Source organism: Oxyura jamaicensis, chromosome 19 (assembly GCF_011077185.1).
Source record: "Oxyura jamaicensis isolate SHBP4307 breed ruddy duck chromosome 19, BPBGC_Ojam_1.0, whole genome shotgun sequence".
Classification (NCBI taxonomy): Eukaryota; Metazoa; Chordata; class Aves; order Anseriformes; family Anatidae; genus Oxyura; species Oxyura jamaicensis.
Window position 1 is genome coordinate 8,025,989 of NC_048911.1, and position 13,770 is coordinate 8,039,758.

Genomic DNA, 13,770 nt, shown 5'->3' on the forward strand with positions numbered 1-13,770 from the left:
CTGCCTTCACCTGAAAGCCTCATTAAAGCAGCTGTGCCTGATTGTGCCCTGGATTCTGCTGGCAAGCGTGACTTTATCCAGTGACCTCCAAACCCCTACTGAATGGTAATTAATTGAGCTGTGAAAGCTCCCTCCTGTCCCCAAGCGAGCTGAGGAGAAATGTCAGCTGTTCTACACAGGCACCGAGGGAAGTGGCTTGCCACAGTGTTCCTGCCAGCCTGGGGTAGACCAAGGGAGGAAGTTTCCAAATTTCTGTTTATTTCCAGGTATGCCTGGTGATTTGTGCGCCCTTAGGAACATGGGATCTGGATGGAGGAGGTTTCTTTCCTTTCACAACTTAATTCCTCCCTCCACCCCTTCCCGCAGGCTGCAGACGGGCTGGTCAGTGCACACGTTCCAGACGGAGAAGCAGAGGAAGATGCAGGCTCTGAGCCCGCAGGAACTCGAGGTCATTCTGGAAGTCATCCGCAAGGCAGAGAAATTGGACGTCGTCGAGCAGCAGCGCATAGGGTACAGTCACGTTCATTTGTCCCCTTCCTTCAGAGGAAAAGGTCAGCACAGATGGAGAAGTGGCTGTCCTGGCTGCCTGAGCTCAGCCTCCATCAGTCAGAGCATCCCTTAGGTCAGTTCTTTTCCCCTCCCTTGTTGCTTGTTTGGAGGTGATGGACGTTGGGAAGGACGTGATTTAGTTTTTTCCTTCTTCCCACGTCGCAGGCCTTTCTCATGCCTTCTTTGAGCCTTGGGACTTCTGTGGTTGCAGCCACTGACAAAGACCCTGGTAAATGCAGGCTGTGCTAAGGCAGTTGCCCCAGTGGCTCTGGAAGAGGCTTGGGGAGACGCCAAGCTGTGCAGCTGCACCCACTGCTGGTGGACGGCACGGCTCAGAGACCATTCCTGGCAGCGCTGATAGGTTTTCCCTTGTCCACAGCAGCCCCCTGGGATTTTGCCTGGAGCAGTGAATGGGTTTGTGTTCTACTTGGCTGAGTTCTCTGGATGGGGTTTGTTAGCTTGAATTATTTGATTTACAGGCGTCCTTCTCCTTTTTGCTGCTGCAGATTTCTATTTGCTTTCAGTCCTGCTGGAGATCTGGCCTCAGCTGCGTCTGTGCTTGACCTGCGCTGACGGTCTTTCAAGCAGGGGAGTTTGGCTGTCCTGCAGCACTTCCCAGCAGGGTTTATGCTTGCCAGGCAGGAAGCCTCAGTGGCTCCCAGCCCATGCCCAGCAGATCCAGCTTCATTCCACTGCTTTCAGCTCTGTCCCTGTGCTGTGCATGTTAGTGCAGACGAGAACAAGCAGTGATGTTTGTGTGCTGCGTGGGAGACCCCAGCAGCCCTGGAAGCAGCCGGTGACCCCGAGTCAGAAAGTTCCTGTGCTGGTGTAGCTGTGCACAGTGATAGCCTCGCTGTGCCCCTGCTGAAGCGTTCTCCGAAATGCCTGTGTTAACTCCAGGGGGTTCTCTTGTGCTGAAGTCAAGGATCATAAATCCGGTAACGATGGCTCAGCCTGGCTGTCCTCGTCACCGCGGGCAGTGCCTCTTCCAAATAGACCTTGCCGGCCTCGCAGCGCGGGGCTTGGCTGGTGGGACATTAGCTCTAATGAGAAGGGGGATGCGACGATAACAGGACCGAGCCGCGTGGCTGCGGCTGGTTGCTGCCTCTGAGAAATGGGCTGGCTGTTTGTCATCCTCCTCATCGACAAATGATGCCTGACAATGGCCTCGCAGCGATCTCACGACAGCAGCCTCGCTCTGCATGCCCTCCGCATCTTCCATCCGACTCGCTTATCCCTCCTTCCTTCCCTTCCGTGGTCCTGCTGCTGTGGACGTTGCGCATACATATGTGCTTCCTGTCTTCCAAGCAGGCTGTCGAACGAAGCAGGGGGAAGTTGCTGGCATTCTTGTACCGTAGCCAGGCTCATTTTGGTCTGATGGCTTCGGTCTGGCCTTCCTGCTTCTAATGAGATGTAAGTCGCATGCCTGCAGTGCTGCTTTCAGGGAGTGCATGTGGAAACAGAGCAGGGCTTGGCAGGTCTAACTGTCTTAACTCCTCTGCCCTTTCCGTGGGCTGACTTGCCCTGATCTGAGCACTGAACCCTTTTCCTGCTCCCCAGGTAGGAAATCATTGTGCTGAGGCTGTGCTGCCAAGGTGGCACTGACCTCCTGAAGGGTGCTGGGTGCCTTTGTTGTGAGCCGCCTGCACTGCACCCACTGGCTGAGCTGTGCCTGCCAGCGGTGCTCCCAGCTGAGCTTATCCTGGGCTCGGTGAGCACCAGTAGATGGACTTAGAAGGGTTTTATTCCCTGAAGACCAAGAGCCAGCTAATAGGAAACACTGAGTGCAGAGACTGAAGTGAGAGTACCTACGGTCCCAGCAAGGGGCTCTGAACTGCACAGGAGAGGCGCAGGTAGGCTGAGCCTGGAGCACACACCTGCAGGTTTTTAGCACAGCTTCTTCCCTTGGATCTGAGATTGCCACAGAGCTGTTCTGCAGTGCCCAAGGACCTGCTCTGACCTCTGCCTGGCCTTGTTCCCTGCAGGCGCCTGGTGGAGCGGCTGGAGAACATGAGAAAGAATGCAATGGGAAACGGCCTCTCCCAGTGTTTGCTCTGCGGGGAGCTGCTCGGGCTGCTGGGGAGCACCTCGGTCTTCTGTCAGGACTGCAAAAAGGTGGGTTTGCACAGGGGTTCCTGCCTGCTCCTGGTAGCAGATCTGCCCAGGCAAGGCCACCGGGGCTCTCAGAAGGTAGATCACTCTGTAGAGTTAACTTAGCCCTGCTTGACTGGGTTGGTGCTGTCAAGCCATAGGGTTTTCTCATTTTACCTTATTCCTTGTGATCCTAAAGTGCCCAAACTGCACTTAGTGCTGAGACGGTGTGTGTCAGCCTGGTATATACTGGGGTTCCAGAGACAGGGCAGAAATGTATGTCCGTCAGAGGCACCTACAGAAGTGTCTGTGTGCTTTACTGCTCCTTCCTGCAAGGTCTGCCCTTAGACCTTCCAGTAACGTGTTTCTACAGAGGGCTCAAACCCATCTTTAAGTCCCAAACCAGTGTAAGGTTCCCAGCCTTGATGACGGAGAAATTACCCTGTGCATCAGTGACTCTGCGTGTCGTTGGCAGCACATCACAGGTGCTGCTTGGAAGGGAGCACAGGTGTGCAGGGAGACCTACATAACGTGTAGGCCCTACATAATGTCCGACATCCCTGTGGGATGATTACTGCTTGTCTGGGCTCCCCGACAAGCAGGGGTTAAACTGCATTGCTGCGGAGATGAGGATCTCCAAGGCAACCACCTTATCCTCCCTCTGCTGGGAGGCTGCTTCTCCTGCACTTGAAGCCCATCCTTCCCTGGGGAGGTGTCTGTGTGAGTGGCTTCACCTCAGAGCGCTGCCTGGGGAGAGGTGAGGGTACCCGGTGGGTGCAGGAGTGTTCCTGACTTCCTGGTGTCAGGGAGCAGCCTGGTGTCCCTGGTGGGCACCAGAGCCAAGGGGACACTTGCTGGTGCCACCCACCCCGTCACTGCGGAGCTGTCCCATGGAGTCCCACAGGGCAGCACTGAGTAAATCCCGCTCCTTTACCACGCAGGGGTGTGTGTTGGCAGCTCTGTGCAGGCCACGATGGAGGACCTTCTGTGCTGGCACTGGTGGAGTTGGTGGGCTGCGGGTCTCGTGGGCAGCACCGAGGGCCCAGCACCCCTCCACCGTGCTCAGGGAGCTGCCGTGAGCAGCGCTGCCTTTGTGCGGTGAGCTTCTCCACCAGCTCCTGTTTCCAGAAGCAGCTCAACCAAGGGGTTATGCAAGGGATCACTGGTAAGGCAGTGACTGGGGAGGTAAATGCACATTTCTGAACCCCTGGGTCCTCAGCCAGAGGAAAGCTCTTCTAGGAAGGGCTGGGAAAGGAAGCAGCAGGAAGATACTGGGAAGTATCTGAAGGGTCTGGCTTAAAGGGGAGCTGCAGGGCAACTCTCTTGGAGGGGAGCACAGGCTCTGTGCAGACATGTGCTTGGACAATAAAGGGCTGCTTGGCAGACAGGAGGCGGCTAGCTGTTTCCTGCATTTCAAGCATGCAGAATAACAGGATGTGCTGTATTCATGCCTCCTTCCCCTGGCGATTCTGCTCTCACCTTGTCTGAAGCCAGCTAGGTCACGGTGCTGCAGCACTTCCTAACCTCCTTCCTGCAAGCCCCGTACACTAGCACATGGAGGCAAAGCTGGTGCAGGCCCTTCCCTGCTCTGCCCCTTTGCAGTTGCAGAAGTAACCCCCAGAGCTATTGGCTGTGTGTGCCTGAGGCTCCTGGGGAGCTGTAACCAGAAAGCCCCAAAGAAGGGCTGGTTCTTTTTAGGTTTGTTTAGTTGGTTTTGGGGTAGGGTTTTTTTTTCGTTATTCTCTTTTTAGTCTGTTGGACAGTTCAGGAGGATTCACATCAAAGTTGATTTAAGGTGAGATCCTGTTTTTCCCAGTGTGCGTTTTGCAGCTGCTTTCAGCTGGGCTGCACTTCTCAGCCATGTGCGAGCTCAGGGCAATGCTGAGTGGGCGCCCTGGGCTTTTCCCCTTCCTGCTTTGTAATGCAGTGGTGTGAACCCAAAAACAGTTGATCCTTCAGCAGAGCACACAGAGGGGGCTGTTACTTTAAGCTTGTCCCCAGGGATATCCCTCACTTGTGCAGCGTTGAATGCGATAAGCAATGCCTTGTCAGGGAATTATGGGTTTTTAAAGTTCATATTTTTCTTGCTAGCTTTGCTCTGTTACCATCTCATTGGAAAGTCATTGTGGCCCTTTTAGCTCATTAACAGGGATTGCTGTAATGATACATCTGAAATGTAGCAGAGGACTTTCCTTCTGCAAGTCCCTTCTGCTGAATAGAGGCTCTATAGCTCTTGGAGCCTGATGGATTTTCTAAGTGCCACTTTCTGTTTTAGCATTTATAGGTCAAAATGAAGAATGATTTTAATATTAGTTTTTATTATCTTAGAAATAAATGCATTATGGCAAGACAAAGATTTATGCAAGTACAGACGTGTTAACAACAGCAGTAGTTAGACGACGCATAATGTGCAATTTACCATGCAGAGGGTATCAGGATCATGTATAAAAGGTGAAATAGAAGTAGGAGAAGAAAGTGCTTTGTCTTGTATTTAATGAAGAACAGGGCTGTGTTTAGCATCCTTGATTTTTATGTCTTCTGAGGGGTTGTGGGTGATGCTCAGTTTCCCAGCTAGTCTGCAGAGAAGGGGAGGAAGAGAGCCTTGTTTTGTGTTGGAGCTTTCAAAATTTATGGCTGGGAGTAAAATTGTTGGGAAACTTCCACTAGGGGGAGTGTTTGAATGTGCTATATGTGGGGATTGGGAGCTTTGAGGGTATTTACCACCGAGTTCCTCCCTCAGGTTTTGGTCTCAGAAAGAGAGAATTTGGGGGTATTTCAGAAGGCGCTTTGAACTGCGGTACTACCTGCTGCTTGTATCTGCAGTCCCTCTTGGCTTGGGTAGCACCATCTTGAATATCGATATGCAGCAGACCAAACAGGTTGTTCCTTATTTCTAAAAAACTGTAGGCATCCCAGCCGAAACACCATTAAAGTACCCGTTGGGATGCAGACAGAGCAAAAGCCATCTGTTGAGCTGTTAGCAGAACTGAGAGCTCTGCCTCTGGGCTGCACTGACCGAAATATTCGGGTGTGTTTGCTCATGCAGTGAAGCCATTCCTCAGGTACTGTCTTTTTGCTGCTTGCTTCCTCCGAGCGTGGGCACTGAGGGCTGAGTGAGCACTGAGCCTCCGTCCCGCAGAGCAGAGCTCCTGGCTTAGAGGGGGGAGCAGCCTCAGTGGGGAGATGGGTGAAACCCCGCTGTGGAGAGGAAATTGTCTCCCTAAGCAAGGTTTTGCTCTCCAGGGCCCTCTTGTGAGTGGCTTTTGCTCTGTGAGGATCAAAGCATTCATCCCATTTCTCATTCAACTGCAAGCCAAGGCTGATACCCATCAGCTTCATTATATAATATTAGGCGATTCGGGTAGTAAATGGCTTGTAATGCCAGCGGAGACGTGGAAGCTCCCTCGTGCAGGGATAGATGCCGTGTGGTGCTATCAAGCATTCTGCTCAGGAAACGTGCACGTAGGCACGGTCGTGCCCGCTCCCTAAGCAGCCACAAATCAATAGCTGCCAAGCGCTCGCTGAAATGGAGGGGAAGCCGTGGGGTTTCAGACGACGTGTGCGAGGGAAGGGAGGAGAGGATTTACAGTCCTGCACACACTCGCACTCGTTTTGTGCTTGGTTACAGCTGCTTTCTGTGCCACGGTGACTGGGTTTTAGGATTTAGAATAATAATAATAATAAAAAAAAAAACACTCCAGAAATACCTATTTGTTGTGTGGCTTGATCTGTGCTGTCCAGTTCTCTCGTCACCCTGGAGTCAGGGATCATGCTGTAGATTTGCCTTTGTCTTAACATCCTTATAGACCTGAAGCAGCTTCTTAGGATCAGCGTATCTCTGGGATAAATAAAAGAATTGTGCCATGTTTAATATTTTTAAGGAAAGCAAACCAGAACTGTTGGGACAGATGCTTCTCAGCCTTGTCTCTTCTGGGGGCTGTATGGCTGTGGGGAGCTGCTCACACCACCCTTTTCTTTTCTCTCCTTGTTTCAGAAAGTTTGCACCAAATGTGGCATAGAAACCTTTGGAACCCAGAAACGCCCCCTTTGGTTGTGCAAGATCTGCAGCGAGCAGAGAGAGGTAAAATTTGACTGTGGAGAGAAGGGCTCAACAGCACCCAGCCACCCGCCCTAAGTCTGTGCTGAGTGTGCATGGGCTCGTCCCTCTGCCTGGGTATGGGGTCGGGAGGTTTGGATAGGGTTTGGGAGGCTTGGCAGGCTCAGCTGATACACACAATGGTGACAGCTTTGGTTTGTGATGGGATGGAGGGGAAAAAAAAACACCAGCCCCTCCAGCCTGTATTATTATTATTATTATTTTTTTCTCTTCTAGCTATGGTTATAAGGAGACTGTTACCTTTTTCTGCTGTTTTCCTCCTAGCTCTGTGGCAAATAAGCTTGGCTAACGCTGGTTCTTTAATACAGCTCGAGAGATCTATAGCCTAGCTTCAGTATTTGTCCCTCTAAAAATAACCAGGATTGCAGCTTTTAACTCTGTTCCCCCCTCCCCCTGCCTGTCAAATCCCGTAACTTGCCAGCGTGTGAGACTTCTGATGCAGGTCTCTAAATTTTTATACCCTTTATCCTTGACTTTACACTGCAAAAAAAGTAATGGCCTGCCTCAGTTCTTGTCTGCCAGCCAGCATCCACCAACTTCAGGCTCGCTGCTGTGCCGTGAAGCCAGTGAATTTGTTCAGTGATTACAGAGGGACTTTCACTTGTTCCCATCAATTTATTTTGAGCTTTTGCTCGTGGTCCTTGAACGTCAATCCAGTGCAGCTATTCCCGACCACTGCAACCAACTGTGAAACCTGGGTGCTCTGCTGGATCCGTCAATTTTTGAAGTGCAGTGAGAGCGTTTCTGCAGGTGTTTGTGATGGTGAATATTTTTGTATCAGTGGTGGAGATTTAGCGTTGCTTGGCTTTTAAGTAGGAGGGGATTATCTGTGTGCGAGTACTTGCAAAGTTCGGGTAAGATGATGGATGCTGTCTTTAATTTTTGAGTGGCAATGTGACTAGGGCAGGCAGAGAGCCTTCCAGCTCTCTGGCTATTGCTAATAATTTGGTGCACTGAATCATCCAGGTGTTTTGAAATCCAGATGGCAGTCCCAGAGTAGAGAATGTGGCAGGTCAAGGCAGTTTCTGTGTTCTGTGGGGAGATGGGCATGGGGCTGAAATTGACTTCATTTCTTTTTTCTGCTCTTCTTGTATTTTTTTCTCATCCCCTGATGTATAATCACTTTTTTTTTCTTTTCAATTTCTTATAAAAATAATGAGGAGCCATGGTCACTGGACAGAGAAGAACATTAACCTGTCCAGTCAGTGTTACGTGCGGTCAGTGTCTGGGGGATCGGTAACCTTCAGAGATCGCTCTCTCCGTGAAACCTGAGATACGGCCGACGTGCTTCTCTAATGAAAATGGATGAAACTTTCCCTCGGAGACTACCTAAGAAATAGCCTCATCTTACCTCGCAACCCTAAACTTCATCTTTATATTTTCTTGATTCTTTTAAAGCTCAGTTCAGGTCTGCCTCCCTTCCTGCTTGTGGTGGTGCTGGTGCTCTGACCAGAGATGTACGTGGTGTGTAGGTACTGGCCCAGTTTTGTTTCCTGGAATCCAGACTGGAAACTTCAGGAACCCTCCAAAACCCTTTGTGTTGTTGATGCAGTAACATCACCAGCAGCCACTTATCTTTCTTCTCACCCCTTCTCAATGCACAGCACGGCAACGAGCAAGGTTCTCCTTTAGCCCATGCTAATGAAGTGCATGCTTAAAGCAGGCTTGTCCCAGGCCACAGAGCTCAGACAGTGCCTCCCAGCTTGCAGGGCTGTGCTCAGGGCCCTGGCGTTGCCCAGCTCTCGTGGGTGAGTGCTTGATGCTGGTCCCGCGTGGAGGTGGCAGTAATTGGTGTGGTGTTCCCTGCCAGGAAGAGACGTGAGCCCCCAGCAGGTGTGATGAGATGTGATGTTTCCAAGGTAGGTGATTCCTGCTGCATCAGGGCCGTGTTTGCAATCTGTAATTTTCTGAACCACTGCCCTAGCTATTTGGGCATGATATTTATGAAGCTCTCAACTCTGTTACCGAGAGACTGCCAGGCAGTGAAGTGAGATAGGGAGGTCATTCAGAAACCTGGGTGGACTAAATGATATTGGCTGGAGTTAATGAGTGTCATCTGGCTGGGACAAGAGCCTGGGACTGTAATTGTCCCATTTAGCCCCTGCTATGCACTGAGTGAGCAAGTGAGTCTTGTGGCCCACCGGGATGTAAAGCCAGCGTGGTGGGGTTGGACATTCACATATACTGGCTAACAGCATGTTTGCCAGCATCGTGCACACATGCTAAAGCTCTCAAACCTCCATCCTCCTTGGTGTTATTTACCCCCGTAAGCTTGAAATTTTAGTGAAAATGTAGTGGTGTGGTAACCTTCTTTGCTCCTTTGCTGTGTGGACAAAATCAGTGCTGGCTTCAGTCATGACTAAATCATCCACGTGTGCCTAGGTCAAAATGAAGACCAAGGAGTAAGCTATTGTTTACATCAGTTTTTCGGTGGAGGTTGAATGCTTGATGCCCACAGATCCCATCGGGAATCCCAGCCTCAGCCACTCAGAAGTGTTCTTTGCTGCTTTCTGTTTCCTTGAAAACCTCCGCTGGGAAGGCTGTGCTGCATAGCAATGAGCAGCAAGTTGCTCTGACACTGTCTTATTTCTGGAGAGTGGAGGTGATTAATGGATTCTGCCTGCTGCTTGCGTCCCAGGAATCCAGAAGCAAAGCAGCATGTTTGGCAACACTGGGGGCTGCCCAGTGTGCTGTGTGCATGCAGGGTGGGGGTCTCCGAGCTGCCAGAGATCTGGTAGGAGGAAAGTATGGTACTGAAATATGTCTGGGACCTGACAGAGTCTGGGTGCTCCTCCTGGCAAAGGGAACATCCCCGTGAAACAGCAGACACCCCTGCATGGTAAGTGCATCTCTTCCTACTGAAATACGATGGACCCGGTCTGCTCTAAGCCAGGACTGGCCTTTTGGAGATAGCACTTGTCCCATCTCTTTACAGAGGCATCTATTGAGAAAAACCTTTTGTTCTTCTAGCTTTGTGGACATCTTGCTTTGCAACATCTGAGTGTGGTGGAGTTAAAGCAGGTGTGGATTTTTTTTTATTGCTCATGCAAGTGAGGCTAGGAGCAAATTCAGTCAAGTTCACGTTTACTTTCAAGGGCAAGAACCTTCCTTTTTCCCTCCCCAATGTACTGCACTGCCTTCCTCAGCTTGGCATCTCGCGTGGCCTTCCCGGAGACTGAACATGGAGGGCCAGTGGGCTGATCCTCCCAGGAGCAGGCCTCATAGTGCATGTACATGACATCCCATGGCATGACTGGGGAGGCTGATCCCTGACTGCAGCAAACGTTGGCCACGGGTTTGTAGCGACACGTATGCAGCAGGAACGATTCCCTGCTGCCAGGCCTCTGGCAGGGCACGTGAGCAGGGGGACAGCTTGGGCAGCAATGCCCACCTTGAATCAGTGGCGTGTGGCTGAAGTTGGTCGTCACCTTCTGCCCTGCAGCGTTGTGTCTGATCCCTGCCCGCCCATGGAACTCTCTGTACAGTCTTGTTTTGACTGATACCACCAGGTTGTGCAAAGCACCTTCATGAATTACCAGTTTATATATATATATATATATATTTTATATCCATAATTAGCGATGCTATCATCGTAATTAAAATCCTCTTGGAAGCGTTCATGCACATTTACATTTGAATTGACACATCCAAAACTGTAGTGATAATGAAAACAGTTAAAGTAGGGTGGGGGGAGATAAATAGCTTTTTTTAAACCCCATCGAACGTGAAAGAGCATGTCAGCTATCAGGGACCTGCTAAAGTTTTAATTTGCCCCCTCTGCTTCACTTTCCCTTTAATTTCTTCTCCGCTAAATGACATTTTCATGGCTGGCTGCGTTTCTTGGTTTATCAAAATAAACCATGCAGAGGAAGAAGATTACCACGCTGGAAGAATGGAATTGTCTCCTCCCTTTTTTTTTTTTTTTTTTTGCCCCCAGGGCTTCCCTTTTCGCATGTACTCTCGTGCCATTTTGAACATTATAAACCAGCATAGCCCAGGGTTATTCCTGCCTGGCATGATGATTTCCTGGCAAAAATACCGTGCTGATGGAGGGGAGTGTTTATTTTGGGTGACTCTGGATTGAATCGAAGTGATGTGCACCTGTTTGCAATTCAGAGGACTCATCAATAGCCTACCATATCATTTTGGGGGGTGGTAGCAAGCGGTTAGACTCAAAATAGTGTCCTCTAGAATAGAGCCACAGGAAAAAAAGAGGCCTGATTGAGAGGGGAATGATAAATCGTTGAAGGCTGGCAGCCACTGCAGCTTGAGAAACGTTGGGGTCAGAGGTGCAATGCATTTTGCTATTCCGGAAACAAAGCTCCGAACAGCAATTTCACTGCCTTTTAATTTTCTTCATCTTCAAGTGCTGAATGTGGGAGTTGACAACAGATTGCTGTAAATAATGTAATTGGAAATCTCTGTGTTACGGAAAAGCAGATGAATGCAAATAACGAAGCCGAGGAGCGCTCGCTCTTTTTCCCAGCCAGTGGTTTGCAGCGTGCCAGAGCCGCGGCGTGGAGCTGGGACAAAGTGAGCGTGTGGGCATGTGCTGCGTGAGGGCAATGGCAACAAAGTCCCCTCGGAGAAGCTGCCTTTGCGGGTGCCTTTCTCTTCACCAAGCATCGAGCCCATGAGAACTTGCTCCCTGAGGCTGGGGGATTGAGCTGATAGCGCTTGTGCTGGCACGGGAAGCGGAAGGTGGCTGTTTTCTTCTTACACAGCCCAACCTGGGCTGCAGAATAAGTACAGCTGCTGCGTGGCGAGCAGCGGAGGGCAGAGCAGAGTTCGGCTCTGCAGGAAGCAGCTTTCCAAGGTGCTCTGTCTGGGGAACTCATGGCTCGGTGATGCTAACTCCTGTTAGCAACGAGTGCTCGTTGCGATTCCTCTCTCTCAGTCAGCGAGTCCTAATGTTGTCTCTGATTAGGAGCTTGTTTTGGCACTTCTGTGCTCAGAGAGGGGGGGAAGAGGAGAGAGAAGCCTGAGCAGTAATGTGTTTCACCTGGGCCCCGTGATTTTCCGTTAGGTCACGTTAACAGGCTGTGCTTGAATGTGCTGGATAAAATACGCATCTGCTGCTGGCTGAACACAGTCTCATCCTGTGTTTGTACTGGTGGCTTGTTGCAATTTTAATAGGGATATTGTCAGGGTTACAGAATGCATTGAGCGCTCTTGACTTGTCATGGCCACAGCCATTAGATTGGCTCAAATATTAAAAAGAGGAGCCTCTTTCTCAAGTATCTCCTCTCCCCCACGTCCTCCTCTGCTTTGCCTTCAGGTAGATGAGGTGTCAGGGGAGGCAGAAGGACAGGAGCCTGAAGGAAGTCAATATTTGGCATGGATTTCTGCTGTGTTTTGCTGGGCTGGTGGAGAGCAGCAGCAGGACTGCTCCTGAGCCACAGCAGCAAGTTCCTCCCAGGCACCGGGCTTCAGAATCCTGGTCTGGGGTAGCGCTGGTGCTGATCTTTATTCTGTCAAGCATTCTCAGAGCAGAGGATGCTGAATGTTGTTTAAAAGTGGGTGGATTTTTCTTAATTTTTATTTTATTTTTTTGCAAGGAGCTGGAAGTGGCTGGCTGTTGCTCTCTGATGAGATCCCAGTTCCACCCAAACTCAGGCTGCTCTGGGGCAGGGCTTCTCCTAATGTGCTAACAGGTCTGGTGGGAGCAAAACTCTTCTTCTTGGAAAGAGTGAACTCCTGCTAATAAGCGGGAGTTTTATCTGTGAAGCGCTGTTATAGATTTATTAATTTAAAATCAAGCAGGAACTTTGCTGGCGGGCCACTTGCAATCAATGAAACTAGCATGGCGAGCAGTCAGCAGCATCGATCCATTTTGGTGCGGGGGATGCTAAAGCCAACCTGCGTGCCCAAGTGCAGAACAGAACGTGAACCGGGGGTCGTTTTGGATGGAGTGCGCCGGTAACTTGGGGGGAGCGGATGTACGGAATTATTCCAGGGGAGAACATCTCCCCTGCAGCTGCAGCAATTTTAGAACTGGTCTCAAAACAACTTCGGTACTGCTGCAGTGAGAGCAAACTCTATTAGAGGCACCCATTTGAAGTGAATATGTATGCATAGCATCAATTTTCTATCGGTATTACCACACCAGGGCTGGGTGCATTATATTGTTTAACTCTTTCTCTCACTGGGCTCACTTTGGGGGTAATGGGAGAAACCTGGGGGTGACCAGCCTGTTCTTACCGCAGTCCTTGCTGTGTCTGATTGGTTTTATGGTCTGCCTAAATTGTACTTCGCCTGAAGATAATAGGTCTCTTCAGTGCTTCAAATTAAATTACAGATGTTGCAAGGTCTGTTCGGAGAATGACTGCAAAAGAAAGGCTGCTTCCTCCCCAGCAGCTTGTGTGGGGGAGCTGCGTGTGCCCCAGCTACCCCTCGAGCGGCAGGGGACCACCCTGAGGGGTGCAGCCCCCCCGGCTGCAGCAGCCCCTGCTCTGAGCCCTTCTTTTGCTTACTGTACCCGGCGTGTGCCTCCCTGAGACAAGGGAGCCCGGTCATGCTGGTCAGAGGCTGGGTCAGGTGCTCTGCCTGCCCGAGCACCCCCTGTGGAAGGAAAGCCTGCAGTCTTCTCCCCCTTGAGGAAACGGCTTCCCAGCTTTTTGCAGCCTCACCATCCTGCTGGGCTGCTACCGAGCAGGAAAATGGAGTAATTGCAGGGTGCTCTCACCTCTTGGTTTCCAGACCCTGCTGTGGTGCAGGCGAGCTCCTGATTTGCACTCTTACAGTAACTGCCATGTGTGCTGGGTCATGGTGCTGCTCTGCTGTCTTCTGCTGGGTGCTCTTCTCTTTAAAAACATACTGCCAGGCTCCCCCCTGGACCCAGATTGCCTTCACTTGGGCTTCAAGACCCTGAGCACAGAGATTTTTAGCTCTCTGCGTTCATGGCTGTGGATTAGGAACCAGGCAACCTGCAGAGTGACCTCCTCACACCCGTGATAGGGCAACAGTGGTGTCCTGCTTTTTGTGCCTGCACGAGAAGAGCCTGTCATGAGTGC

At 50.8% G+C, this 13,770-nt stretch overlaps 1 protein-coding gene across 7 annotated transcripts in view; it reads left to right on the plus strand.

Moving 5' to 3' along the window:
• Positions 1–13,770, plus strand: part of RPH3AL (rabphilin 3A like (without C2 domains)) — a 37,357-nt gene that overhangs the window by 7,952 nt on the left and 15,635 nt on the right. For all 7 annotated transcript variants that reach the window (XM_035343081.1, XM_035343083.1, XM_035343079.1 and 4 more), the window contains 3 exons: positions 367–510; positions 2,535–2,664; positions 6,635–6,721. In XM_035343081.1, the coding sequence (XP_035198972.1) occupies positions 367–510; positions 2,535–2,664; positions 6,635–6,721 (361 nt within the window). The remainder of the gene's footprint in view (positions 1–366; positions 511–2,534; positions 2,665–6,634; positions 6,722–13,770) is intronic.